This window comes from Amblyraja radiata, chromosome 6 (assembly GCF_010909765.2).
Source record: "Amblyraja radiata isolate CabotCenter1 chromosome 6, sAmbRad1.1.pri, whole genome shotgun sequence".
Taxonomy (NCBI): domain Eukaryota; kingdom Metazoa; phylum Chordata; class Chondrichthyes; order Rajiformes; family Rajidae; genus Amblyraja; species Amblyraja radiata.
This window is the reverse complement of record NC_045961.1, coordinates 25,075,143-25,089,603: the sequence shown is the minus strand read 5'-3', so window position 1 is coordinate 25,089,603 and position 14,461 is coordinate 25,075,143. Positions and strand designations below refer to the sequence as shown.

General features: G+C 40.4%; 1 protein-coding gene across 2 annotated transcripts in view; it reads left to right on the top strand.

Annotated features, from left to right (window-relative positions):
• The window catches only part of ercc5 (ERCC excision repair 5, endonuclease), a 36,162-nt gene extending 26,100 nt beyond the window's left edge, over positions 1–10,062 (top strand). For both annotated transcript variants that reach the window (XM_033022324.1, XM_033022325.1), the window contains 5 exons: positions 1,422–1,635; positions 4,327–4,471; positions 5,487–5,687; positions 6,783–6,867; positions 8,333–10,062. In XM_033022324.1, coding sequence (XP_032878215.1) covers positions 1,422–1,635; positions 4,327–4,471; positions 5,487–5,687; positions 6,783–6,867; positions 8,333–8,923 — 1,236 coding nt within the window. In that variant the 3' untranslated portion in view covers positions 8,924–10,062. The remainder of the gene's footprint in view (positions 1–1,421; positions 1,636–4,326; positions 4,472–5,486; positions 5,688–6,782; positions 6,868–8,332) is intronic.
• The last annotated feature ends 4,399 nt before the right edge of the window (positions 10,063–14,461 follow it).

Here is a 14,461-nt window from a genome sequence, read left to right as displayed (position 1 = left end):
AGGCAACACAGCTTTAGCATTTCCAAACCAAAGGCATCACAGCTTTAGCATTTCCAAACCAAAGGCAACACAGCTTTAGCATTTCCAAACCAAAGGCAACACAGCTTTAACATTTCCAAACCAAAGGCAACACAGCTTCAGCATTTCCAAACTATATTTTTAAACCACATTAAGGGCACTGAAAGGTTAGTAATACCACTCACAGTTTAGTAGACATGTGTTCAGTGTTATTCACAGCTCAGACTGAGAGACGTGACCCTCTCGCTCCCCCATCTTGACTGACTGAGGCACTCAGCACTTCTGGTTTTATAGTCACTCCGGAAGGGGCGTGGCCTTCAGGAGTGAGAATCTCAACATTTTTTAAACACTAATAACTCTTTTATTTTTCATCGATGGGAAAAAATCCTCTTGTCCTGCGCAGCGGAATGGGACTCTGAATAAGATGGCCAAAAATCACAGCCATAAGATGCAGCGTTTTTTCTAAAATCAATATACAGAACAACAGGAAGTGGTCATGATCAGACTTTTAATAACATAGATATGACGCGTTACCTGCAAACTGCTTGTTTCTCACTGCTTAAACATCAGCAGTTTTTGAAAAACTGACAAGATGAGCACAAACGTATAGCCCAAACTGCTGTTTGTCTAAGATTCCAAAGATTTCAATAGTGAAGTCCAGGAAGGAAGTGCAGAGAAGTCAATGCTCATACCCTGGGGTGTACCCTTTACATCCCAGCGGTATGAACGTTGACTTCTTTAACTTCAGATGGCCCTTGCTTTCTCTCTCCATCCCCTTCCCCTTCCCAGTTCTCCCACTAGTCTTACTGTCTCCATTCTATCTTTGTACCGCCCCCTCCCCTGACATCAGTCTGAAGAAGGGTCTCGACCTGAATCATCACCCATTCCTTCTCTTCAGAGATGCTGCCTCACCCGCTGAATTACTCCAGCATTTTCTGTCTACCTTCTATGAGCATGTAGAAAATGCTTTTCAGTTAAATTTTCTAGTATCAAATACAATCTTCCTTCTTAAAACAAGCATTTACCTACTACTAATTTCATTTTTTAATTGAGAAAATTGCAATAAATTTAAAGTATACTACACCCTAAATATTTTCTGTCAGCATTGATATATTAATTAAACCTTCACATTTCAGTGTGATTTCTTAGTTTTCAGAACTTAACTGAAAACATTGCTGAAAATCACTGCACCAGAAATTTCAATTGCCAGTCCCACAATTGGGTTCTTGGGTGATGTAAAGCTGAAAGTTAAAGCTTAAATAATGCAAGAAACTTTCTACAGCACGTAGAAAGGTTTTCTTATGGCAAATTTTCAAATTGGTAAAGAGGTGAACTATTGCCAATGTGTTGTGAAGATTTAATTTAATAATGAGTACGCCGATTTGTTTCGGTCTTGCTTATAGGAGCTGTTGCGGCTTCTTGGAATTCCTTATATTGTTGCTCCCACGGAGGCAGAAGCGCAATGTGCTTACTTGGATCTGACTGATCAAACTAGTGGAACCATCACTGATGACAGTGATATATGGCTGTTTGGGGCACGTCATGTGTATAAGAATTTCTTCAATCAAGATAAGTATGTGGAATATTACCAGTACGTCCATATTCATAACCAACTTGGTGAGCAAAATCTTTTAGACTTTTTGATCTTTAGGATACATTTCAGTTACCCGAGGGCTCTGAAATTAATAAGCTCCTTTTGCCCACATTTTTCGCCATACTTTTGTGTCTGTTATATGATGAGAGAAGTGTGCAGAAATGGAGAGACTGTGGTCGATAGGAGGATAGGGGAAATTCAGTTCATGATTCCTCAAGTGTTGTGAGTGTGAAGCAGGATTAACTAATCTACCATTTTCATGTGTTCGGAACTAACGGGGAAATATGTTGTTTCAGTCTTATCTAATACAAAAGATAATAGGCGCAGGAGTAGGCCGTTTGACCCTTCGAGCCAGCACCGCCATTCAATGTGATCATGGCTGATCATCCCCAATCAGTACCCCGTTCCTGCCTTCTCCCCATATCCCCTGACTCCGCTATTTTTAAGAGCCCTATCTAGCTCTTTCTTGAAAGCATCCAGAGAACCTGCCTCCACCGCCCTCTGAGGCAGAGAATTCCACAGACTCACCACTCTCTGTAAGAAAAAGTGTTTCCTCGTCTCCGTTATAAATGACTTACTCATTCTTAAACTGTGGCCCCTGGTTCTGGACTCCCCCAACATCGGGAACATGTTTCTTGCCTCTAGCGTGTCCAAGCCCTTAACAATCTTATGTTTCAATGAAATGCCCTCTCCTTCTAAACTCCAGAGTGTACAAGCCCAGCTGCTCCATTCTCTCAGCATATGACAGTCCCACCATCCCGGGAATTAACCTTGTAAACCTATGCTGCACTCCCTCAATAGCAAGAATGTCCTTCCTCAAATTAGGGGACCAAAACTGCACACAATGCTCCAGGTGTGGTCTCACTAGGGCTCTATACAACCGCAGAAGGACCTCTTTGCTCCTATATTCAATTCCTCTTGTTATAAAGGCCAACATGCCATTCGCTTTCTTCACTGCCTGCTGTACCTGCATGCTTACTTTCATAGACTGATGTACAAGGACCCTCAGATCCCGTTGTACTTCCCCTTTTCCCAACTTGGCACCATTTAGATAGTAATCTGCCTTCCTGTTTTTGCTACCAAAGTGGATAACCTCACATTTATCCGCATTAAACTTCATCTGCCATGCATCTGCCCACTCCCCCAACCTGTCTTAAGTCACCCTGCATTCTCATAACATCCTCCTCACAGTTTACACTGCCACCCAGCTCTGTGTCATCTGCAAATTTGCTAATGTTACTTTGAATCCCTTCATCCAAATCATTGATGTAGATTGTAAATAGCTGCGGTCCCAGCACAGAGCCTTGCGGTACCCCACTAATCACTGCCTGCCATTCTGAAAAGGACCCGTTAATCCCTACTCTTTGTTTCCTGTCTGCCAACCACTTCTCTATCCATGACACCACTCTACCCCCAATACCATGTGCCCTAATTATGCCCACTAATCTCCTATGTGGGACCTTATCAAATGCTTTCTGAAAGTCCAGGTGCACTACATCCACTGGCTCTCCCTTGTCCATTTTCCTAGTTACATCTTCAAAAAATTCCAGAAGATTAATGTATGATGAAATGTAATTCTTTATTAATCTTGTTATTTGAAAAGGGATCCATTGGGAGAAATTATTGATTCTTTTGAATTGTGAACTGAAAACAAACATGAGTAAATTATAAAGTTAAAGCACAAAATTTAGAAAATTTGGCAGGCAGTATTTGTGGATGGATAAACAGTTAATGTTTCATGTCAAAGACTCGCCCAGAACTGAGAGAGTTAGAGAGAAAATTAACTATTATTGTTAAATTGCTGTGTCCACTATAACCTGGGTCAGTAACTTGCTCAAAAAACACCTAATGCACTAAGAATAACAAAAGTACCTTGTTATGATTAGATATATTAAACACAAACCAGCTAAATTTGTAATTTTTAAATTATTCAGCAATGTGTTTTTTGAGTTGCATTAGGTTAGTAGTTCCAACAATTACATTGATATCGATTTTTAATGTGATTTAAATATCCCCAAAATACTTATGAGAACTCAAGTCAAATTTGACATTAAACCACGTGTGGTTTTCATTACCACCTAGAGGTGCATAAGAGCTAAATTGAGGAACAGGTAGATTTGTTGCGAATAAAATGAGAATTTAAAAACTGAGACATAAGTCAATGAATATCCTAAAGGGAATAAATTTGGTGCGAGTTAGGATACTGGCAACGGTTTTGAATAGCCCATGTTTTCAGAAGTAAACAGAGTGGGGTCTGGCAAGCTGGGCTTTGGAATAATGAAATCTAGAGTTGTTGAAGGCCTGGTTTGGCTCTAGCTGATCTGAAGCATTAACAGCATTTCTTCAGCATAATGGAGATGAAAGTCTTTGATGGCAAAGATATATAGTCCAAATAAATGGATGTGCTGGAAATACTCAGCAGCATTATTGGAGAGAGAAACTGGTTAACATTTTGGATAGCAGATCAATCATCAGAATTTGTCATTTCTTTGTTCCCATATGCTGCCTGACAATGAATATTTCCAGCACCTGGTCTTCCGGCATCTGCAGTAAAGCAGAAATATATTTTGTTGTTGATCTAAACCTCATCCTGAGGATGGAAATGGCACCATACTTGTGAATTGGTTGGTTCAGCCTCGTTACTAGCGTGAAGATTATATCTCTAATTAATACATAATTTACATTCTTCACCAGTAAACTTTCTTGTGTTTCAGGTCTCGATAGACGAAAGCTGATAAATCTTGCCTATTTTCTGGGCAGTGACTACACTGAGGGGATCCCTGGTGTAGGTTATGTAACAGCAATGGAACTGCTGAATGAATTCCTTGGGCCTGGACTGGAGCCGCTTTTTCGTATTCGGTAGGATAGCTCATCATTTGCCATAAATCCTATCCTGTTTACTTTGTTTGGTCACTTGCACAGAATAGAATGTGATAAAGCCATTTGACCCCATTAACTTCATTCCTTTAATTATCCACGTAACATTTATCTCACTGTGGAATTTATTAAGTATTTTTAATCTTGTGAATAATGCATTCCAATAAATTAAGCTCTCTAAATTATTTTTCTTAAGCTCTGCAAATTTAGTTTGGAAAACTCCAGGTTACTAGATTAACATTGCGATCGGCATTATTCATTCATGGCCACAGTCATTTCCACAGACTCAAAAGTATTCCGTCAAGTATTTTATCATCTATTTCTATTTCATTACAAACAAGATTTTGAATGCGCTAAATAGAATTGCTTAGAACCAACTGAACGGCCAGCCTTAGACTGTAATAGATATAAATAACATTCTGATCTTGATCTTTTCATTGGAATTTTTGGAAATGTTAATCTTGTAAACTAGCACCGATAGAAAATCCTACTGTATTATTTGTAGTCTCATGATTCACAGCAAATGGCATTCTACCTCTTTATTTATTAAGCAAATAAATCACTACTAAAAAAAATGGTTTAATGAACATTGTACAAATATTTACAAAAAAGAAACTCCTATAATTCTATAATAACAAATGCCATCTGTTATATGAAATATGTTTGCTTTTGCATTTTCTCCTATTTGTATCCTGTGGCAGCACTGAACTAATATGATATGGCTGCTTCTTGCTTGAGAGTTTTATTTATGTGCTTAATTGTTATTGTTAAACTTCAAATTACAAAAATAAATTTTTAATATGATTTTTTAATTGTCACTTTATAATTGAATTAATTTGTTTTCCATTATGCATATGTGAGGCTGTGAATTCATCCTTAATTCATGGAATTGTGTTAATTATCCAAATGTATATATGATCCAGATTTATGGGATCATTCTGTGAAAAAGCGACATCAGTCAAAGAGTATAAAACATTCGACAATCAATATTTTTCAGGGATTGGTGGACTGAATCTCAGAAAAATAAAAAGTTACGAGACAATCCTAATGATACAAAAGTGAAGAAAAAACTGCGTAACCTGGACATCAACCCAGGGTTTCCAAATCCAGCTGTGGCAGAAGCATATCTAAAACCAGTTATAGATGAATCTAAAGGATCACTTTCCTGGGGAAGACCAGACCTGGATGAGATTAGAGAATATCCTTATGTATAATGGTTATTTATATGGATAATTAATACACTTTGTATTGACCAGATTTGATTTCTTTGTTATTCTCGTTATTTACTAGATGTACTTATATTAATGTTTTCTAGGCTGCATTTGTCAACTGCATAGCAAAAACAAATATAAAAATATAATGTTTCTAGATTCTTTTTCCAAGGTACAGATAAAAAATATTGGAAGCATAGCTTAACCAAAGCCTGGGCATGCAAAACTGATTTCCAGAAGAAATATAGTGTTCAGCCAGCTCCTGTGACTTTTAGAGACCACTGGGAAAATTACCAGAATGAATAGAAACAGTAACAGGATAATGTCTGTTTTCAACTCATCCCACCCTGCAGCTGTTCTTGCCCATCCCTATGAATTATTACTTGGTAATGCTCCTTAGTCCCCAGTACAAACTGAATCATCATAAGTCTCAGCCATCACAAAACATTACATAGACGTTAGAGGCTCACATCAAATGTGATGGCCGACTGACCAACATCCATCAACCCCTTGACCTTTCGTCCTATGCCTTCCCCGCTGTTTGTAAAGGATACGGTAGAATGGTGGCTAAATATAGAACTAATTTCTTGAGGTCTGTATTGAAAATGGTTGAGATTCCCACCATAGTAACTGGGGAATTTAAATTAAAGTAGTTAAATAAATGTGGAGTAAACGGCTAGAACCTGTAATAATGACCATGATATGACCAGGCTGTAGTAAGAATCAATTTGTTTCCTGTGTTCTTTTGAGTAGAATATCTTCTGGCCAATATGTCACTCCAGACCCACCACAATATCTGAATTGGATGCAGAAACCCCTAAGCAACTAAGTTCAATAGCTATTTAGGAAAAGCAAAGAAAACAGACCCAAACCAGCAGTCCCGACTATGCACAAACAGATAAATATAATCCTCATTGACAAATTTAAGGAAAAATGCAGGATCTTTGCTCGGCATTGCCAGGCTGTAGTTTTCTCATATGAAGGGGGAGCATGTTCAGTCTGATTTATTTGTTGTTTTCAATCACCCTTGTAATATATTTTTAAGTTGTAAAACATTGTTAATTATCTTTAACTGTTGGCAAATTTTGTCAGAATCGTTTTGGTTGGACTAGGAAGAAGACTGATGACATACTTTTGCCTGTAATGAAGCAACTCAATGCCCACCAGGTACGTCTGGACTGAACACGAAATGTTTCATTCCAATAAGTCATTCTGGTCAGTAATATTAGGTGCTAATACAGTTAACCTTGGTATACCTATGATGTCTACAGTTTAATTGATAATACACATACAATTGATTCCACTTTGAGGTCAGAAATTTGTAGGTTCCAGTTTTATTCCAGAAACCTTTGAACAAAAGTTCACTGTGGTCCTGATGAATCATTACACTCTCAGAAGTGCTGCCATTTAGATGACATTTTAAATGATGGCTTCTCTGATGGAAATATAAGATTCCATGAACTATCCAAACAATATATGTTATTTCTTGTGTTCTCTCAATCAACATCACTAAAATAGATTATCTGGCTGTTTGCAGAAGCTAGATGTATGAACATTGGCTGGTATATTTCCTACAATTGACAATATTTTGAAAAATATTTCCTTGGCAGTAAAGTCCACTGAACTTGCCATGGTTGTCATAGATGTTTCACAAGTTCAACAAAGCTCAAAAGGATTTGAATATCATAGTGAGTTTGACTACAGTTCTTTATTCGCTGAGTTCTAGTTTCGAATCCAGTACTGAAGGAAGAGTCCCTATGCCTGACGGCCTTGCATGCAAAGTAGATTATTTGGTCTTTAATGGATGCAACTGTGAACTTTCTACCACAATTTGAGACATAAGTTCCCACAGGGTTCATTGGAAAAACACATTCCAGCTTTTAAATACATTTTGAAGCAGTCTCCTCCATAATGTTTGACATATTGGGATCAAGCCAGGTTGATGGACAGCTGAACTGTGGGGCATTCCCAGCCCACAGCCAAGCTTGTTTTAGACTCCCACTTACACTTGCAAATGTAAAAGCCTGAAACAACCTGAGATCAGATGTCATTGTATCCTGCCATCCCTGTGTGCATAGGTAATGCAGGTTATTTTATGTTTAATTACATTGTTTATTTTAATCTATTTAAATATATTTTGAAATAACCCAGACTATTGAAGACATTTTAAAAAAAAATCACAAACATTTAAAACCAACTGCAAAGTCAGTTCATGGCATGGCGGCAATTCATGATGGCAATATCAGTAAGCTGTCCAAGATGTATTCCCATACTGAGCCTCTTTATCTTCAGGACTCTCGTCTGGTGGGGTGGGTTGGTTTGTTATGCTGTCTATCACCTTCTCAATCACTCCACCCACTCATCTATTACTTTGGTTCCCACACTAGTTGAAACCTTAGCAAGTAGCACTTGCAAACCTCACTGCAAAGGAATTGGTAATCCAGTTTCAGTGCAACCCATCCTTCTTGTGCAGATCCCACCTGCTCTGCAAGAGATCCCAATTTAATTAATTAATTTTCTCTTCTATATTAAAAAAAATTTCAGGGAGCCATTTCTAGCATTCCTACATATACCACTGCAATTTTAGTTTTTAATTTTCTGGATTATTATAAACGTTTAATTTCCTTTGCAGTCACAGCCACGTATTGACACCTTCTTCAGAGTGGAACAATATGAGAAACAAGCAATAAAAAGCCAGAGACTTCGCAGAGCTGTGACTTGTATGTTGAGGAAAGAAGAAACTTCAACACAAGCACACGAAACTGCTGATATACCAGAGGGGAGTAGTAACTCTTCAGACGACACTCAAGAAGTTGCCTTGGGAGCCAAAAGCAAATCCAGCAATTCCCAAATGAAGTGCAGAAAGAGAAAGCAACCAGTGAAATCTGCAGAACAACCACTCGGAGGAGGTTTTATTGGATCGCTTCATCCATCTGAAAGGTCAATTGACTCTGCAGAGGGTGGTTTTGAATATAACACCAAAAAATACCCTAAAACCACGAGTTTTGTTAAAAAATCTCCAGAAAAGCAGATGAAAGATAGAAATGATAAAACCGAAGACAAAACTGCCTCTTGCAGCAGTAGCTCAAGTGAAGAGAATGATGATAGTCTAGTGACAGCCAAGCCTGTGTTTTCAAAGAAAGGAAAGGTCTTAAAACAAAGCAGCAACAAAAAAAGGATGAAAGGTCTTAAAACAAAGCAACAACAAAAATTTAAAAAATAAGTATATATCAATTCCAGTAGCCATTTCTGTAAGTAGTATTTCAAGCCAATTGAAAATATCAACCAGGTAACATTTCATGGCATATAAATCATGGTATATAAATCCATCTTGTTAATTTGAGGTTAAATCCCAATTTTTGCCTGTTAGAAACTAAAGTTCTGATGGTAAATTGTTTTAAAGACTGCTAGTTGCTCAGTTGGATTAAATTCACGTACATTTGTCATTTGCCACATTCTTGAATTAAAAAAAACAATTGTAAATTTACCCGAACCTCTGGCTATATGCCATCGTTTAAAAAACTACTACATGATTGGCTGTTATTATGCTTCACCAGAGTGCAAAAAAAACTTCATTTTACTATGCAGGGTAGATTAAAGACATTTCCTGCAGACGGTGGAATTATGTGCAAAGGACAATATCTTTTGAAATTGTGTTGTATTTATTAAATGTATCCCTCAAAAATAATGACTTCCTACAAATCAACCCACAGCTGCGTCTGTTTACAGGAAAAGATAAATACATTTTTGCAGGGCAGAACAATTACCAAAATTGATTTTAGTAATAGATCGGGTTGCACTATAACTAATCCACTGATTTGAATTTACACACACTCAATGACTAAAGTTTTCTTAGGTTTTTGTAACATTCTGCAATTTAATTTTTCAATGTTGACTGACTTGGAATATCGGTCTGTAGTTGATGGACATCTTTTTCGAAAATGGAAACTGTTTGGCAATAGAGAAAACACAGATGAACACAAGCAACATGGTTCTGATACTTCTGACAGATTTGATATGCAAGTGACAACGGCCAGAGGTAATATTTGGCTCTTGCAGTGGAACGGTAATAAACTATGACTGTTAGTAGTCTTTGTTATTCAATTTGCTCCATGCCTGATGGATAATTTCTGTGTAAATTAATGCTTTTGATGTTCAGAGGGTAATGCAATTAAAATTTGTTATGATGCAATTAAAATATTTGGTTCTGTTGCTTTACAAATCTATTCCTTGATTTGATTTTTATGGATATTGGCAATCTAATGCAATAGTTGTGGAGTTTGTTTTCAGATCTTTTTATTACAAGTCGCTTATCAATAGGAGTTGACATGCACTCTCTTACTCTTTCTCCTACCTTTCTCCTAAAACTCACTCCCCCCCACAATCCTAATAACAATTTAAAAACCTTTATAAGCAGTCTTGTCTGTTTGCAAACGTTTGTTGGTTAAGACACTCTTAATGGCTCTTCACCCATGTTGATGGATGGAGTGCTGACAGTTTATTCAGTTGCTCTCAAGGCAATCCTAATGGATCAGGATTTGCTGCTCTGCCTGATGTATTAATAATGACATAGAAGTAGACCATTTTCAGATGTTCATGGAGAAAAATTGTGATTTGTAGATACTAAAATAAGCTATTTGCATAATGAAGTTTGTCTCACATGCAATATGGAACAGGCAAAGTGGCTAAGAGGTTAAGGCAATGGACTGGTAATTCGTTATGCCGGACCACACTGGCGCATAGGATAAAGTTGCCTCGCAGTGCCAGAGAACCAGGTTATATCCTGCCCTTGGTTGCTGTTTGTGGGGTATTTGCATGTTCTCTTTGTGATGTGTGAGTTCCTCCGTGCCTAGGTGGATGTGGGATAACATACAATGCCCACCATAATGTTTGGGACAGACCCATCATTTATTTATTTGCCTCTGTACTCCACAATTTGAGATTTGTAATAGAAAAAATCACATGTGGCTAAAGTGCACATTGTCAGATTTTAATAAAGGCCATTTTTATACATTTTGGTTTCACCATGTAGAAATTACCATTTAAGTCCCCCATTTAAGGGCACCATAATGTTTGGGACACCGCAATGTAATTTGAATGAAAGTAGTCATGTTTAGTATTTTGTTGCATATCCTTTGCATGCAATGACTACTTTAAGTCTACGATTCATGGACATCACCAGTTGCTTTGTGTCTTCTCTGGAGATGCTCTGCCAGGCCTGTATTGCAGCCATCTTTAGCTTATGCTTGTATTGGGGCCTAGTCCCCTTCAGTTTTTGCTTCAGCATATAAAAAGCATGCTCAATTGGGTTCAGATCCTGTGTTTGACTTGCCCACTCAAGAATTGACCATTTTTTAGCTTTGAAAAACTCCTTTGTTGCTTTGGAAGTATGTTCGAGATCATTGTCTTGCTGTAGAATGAACCACCGGCCAATGATTTTCGAGGCATTTGTTTGAACTTGAGCAGATAGGGTGTGTCTATACACTTCAGAATTCATTATGCTACTACCATCAGCAGCTGTATCATCAATGAAGATTAGTGAGCCAGTACCTTCAGCAGCCATACATGCCCAGGCCATAACACCCCCACCACCGTGTTTCACAGATGAGGTGGTATGCTTTGGATCTTAGGCAGTTCCTTCTCTCCTCCATACTTTGCTCTTGACACAAGTTAATCTTCGTCTCATCTGTCCACAACTTTCGTATGAAATTGCATTCCGCCGCTGTCGCCTACGAGGCCCACGAGGCCAAACTCAACGCAGTCTCCCTGAAACTGCCTACATTTCTGCCTACATTTTGGACCTCACTGCCGGGGGTTTAGTTCCGACAAGCCAAGTCCCAGTTCTACATCCGCGGAGTATCTACGAGACCTACTTGCCTCTATGTGGTAAGCGCTCTGGATTAGCAGACGGCCGGTCGGGTCGTTCCTTACCTCGATGGGTAAGTACGCAGGCCTAAAGGAGCCACTGCTCCAGATCTAAGGGCCGAACCGTATGGAGCGCACCTGTCGGGCCCTCAACATGGGCAGGCTCGGCGACTGGAAGCCCTGCCCACTGTTTGAATTTACCTATCTGCAGCAGTTGCCGCGAGACTTCTTGGGGGAGAGCTTTGAAGATCCGATTAGACTAGAGGCGCGCGCCGACAAGCTGTGGCTGTCCGACCAGCAGCAAGTAAGTGCGTTGGAAACCCTGGACCAGATTGATTCAGCGTCCTGAAAGGTCCAGTGACCCAAGCCCACGCCCACAAGAGGCCCACGCCCACAAGAGGCCCATGCCCACAAGAGCCACAAACCAGACAAGTGGCACAGGAGAGGAGGATGGCTGAGCAGGATCCAAGAAAAACGATGTGGTGTTTTTACCACCAACGCTGGGGTTCAGCGGCCCGCCAATTCCACCAACCATGTTCGTTTCCAGGAAACACCAGTGCCGGCCGCCGATAGTCACCGCATTGGCTGGCAGGATCCATCGCCTGTGTGTTTGGGACCGGCTTTCGGGCCTCAGATTCATGGTGGACACCGGGGCGGAGGTCAGCGTTTTCCCCCCCTCCAGAGTGGACACGCGTGCTGGTAAATGAGGCCCCCCCCTTAACCGCTGCGAACTGCAGTTCCATTCGTACTTATGGCGTCCGCACTATCCCGATCATCTTTGGTGCGTGCCACGGCGGCGTTTGAAGGGGCAAAATAAGCCTTGGCTCAGGCGACAATGCTCGTACATCCGCGGGCTGACAGCCCCAACAGCCCTTACCTTGGATGCCTCGGACACTGCGGTTGGCGCCATTCTAGAGCAGTCAGTCAACGGCAAATGGCAAATAAGCCCCCTCAATACCACCCGAGGCGATGGCTGCCCTGTCAGCAGTATGTTTGATTTTTCATTGTTTTGTTATTTTTTAGTGTGTTAAAAGTTTGTTTTTAATGTTCTTCGGTTTGTATTATGTAAGGGGATGGGTGGGGGAATCGGGGGAAACTTTTTTTCAGGTTCTTACCTTGCTGGAGATGTGATTAATTTTCGGATCAAATTCTCCGAGCGCTCTGCGGCCTTCCATCGATGGAGCTGGAGGCCTCCTCAAACTGATTTTGAGCCCTATCGTGGGGCGCGGTCTTAACATCGGAGCTGATCCCTTGCCTGGGATCGCGACCACCGCGGACTTACCATCAAAAGGTCGCAGTCTTCGGGAGAGGCTTGTCGGGAAACTCCAACGTCGTGGAATGTTCGACCAGCCCTGACGCGAGGTTCGATCGCCCGGCGCGGGGGAGCTGACATCCCCCCGATGCGGGAGCTGATCGCCTCGACGCGGAGGGCCCGAACGCTGCCGGCTACGGGAGTCAAGATCGTCCAATCAACGGAGGCTCGAGGCCCACAACCGCGGGAGAACTAAAGGAAGGACTTGAACTTTATTTCGCCTTCCATCAGAGTGAAGAATGTGTAGGAGTCACTGTGGTGGATGTTCATGTTAAAATGTGTTTTTGACTGATCTGTTGCTTTTAATTGTATGACTGACCTGGCCAATGAAATTTCTCGTATGTTGCAAAACATACTTGGCGAATAAAGTGTGATTCTGATTCTGACCTTCGCATTTGCCAAGGTCTCAGATCCTTGGTCCACCTGTCAGCAGCGCCAGCTAACGTCTATTTCGGAGTTTACGACAGACGTCTGACACATCGCCAGTAAATTGATGCAAGTCCCCTGTGTGAGGGCACGTATCTACGCGATCTGGCCGCCTCATTCGGCGTCCCGTCCGTTTCGGTGCCACTGGTTCTGGGGGGGGGGGGGTCATGTGGCGGTACCTGGTGGGAGACCACTGGCAGAGCGAACCCTTGGCTGTGGAGGGAGGAGTTTGGTGTCTCAGTGTGGGAGGCGCAGATCACGGGGTTGATCCTTGGGGGTATTTAAGGTCAGGCAACGCCCGTGCCCATTTGAGGAGTAGGGAGCTGTATCTTATCGATTAAAACACGTCTCAAGCACACAACTTGTGTCCGCTAGTTTTTGGCTGGACTCCTGCGAGTCCCCACTATAATAAAATTGAATAGATGTATTTTATATTTAATAGTTTATTTTGTACCTTTTTAATATCCCTTTTTTGATCATATGATTAACTAACTGCCAATCGTGATCACAAAGCAATGTCTAATTTTACAAAGGATGAAAGTTAACCCAACTAATGTTTTTCAATAAAGACATAAAGTACTGGAATATCTCAGCGGGTCAGACAGCATTTCTGGCAAATGCCTTATCCATGTTCTTCACAGGTGCTGCTTGACCCATTAAGTTACTCCTACAGTTGTTTTGTAAACCAGCATCTGCTGTTCCCTGTTTTTTACAATTTGTTTTTCTTTATTTGTCATTTTGCAGAGCCATCCTACCTTCCGGTTAACCCTGCTCCTCATCTCCATTTTGCTGGTTTGATTTGAGGATCAATAAATGCTATTGCATCATAAAGGTCTGTAGAGGTAAAGCAACAGTCTTTAAAATGTGAAATTGATAGTAGTTTAATCTAAAATTAAAAGATGGCACGTTAGAAAACCTTTGGAATAGCAACTGTGCATGTGGATGCTTTCTAACGTGTTAAATATACACGTTGTAATTAATTAGAGGACAGGAACACGAAGCAACTTGAACGTTCAAAAGTACAGAATATAATTTGCACTGTGCCATTTCATTCAATTCAATTCAATTCAACTTTAATGTCATTGCACAAATACAAGTATGGGTACAACGAAATGCAGTTTAGCGTCAGTCCGTAGTAGTAGTAGTGCAATATAGAAA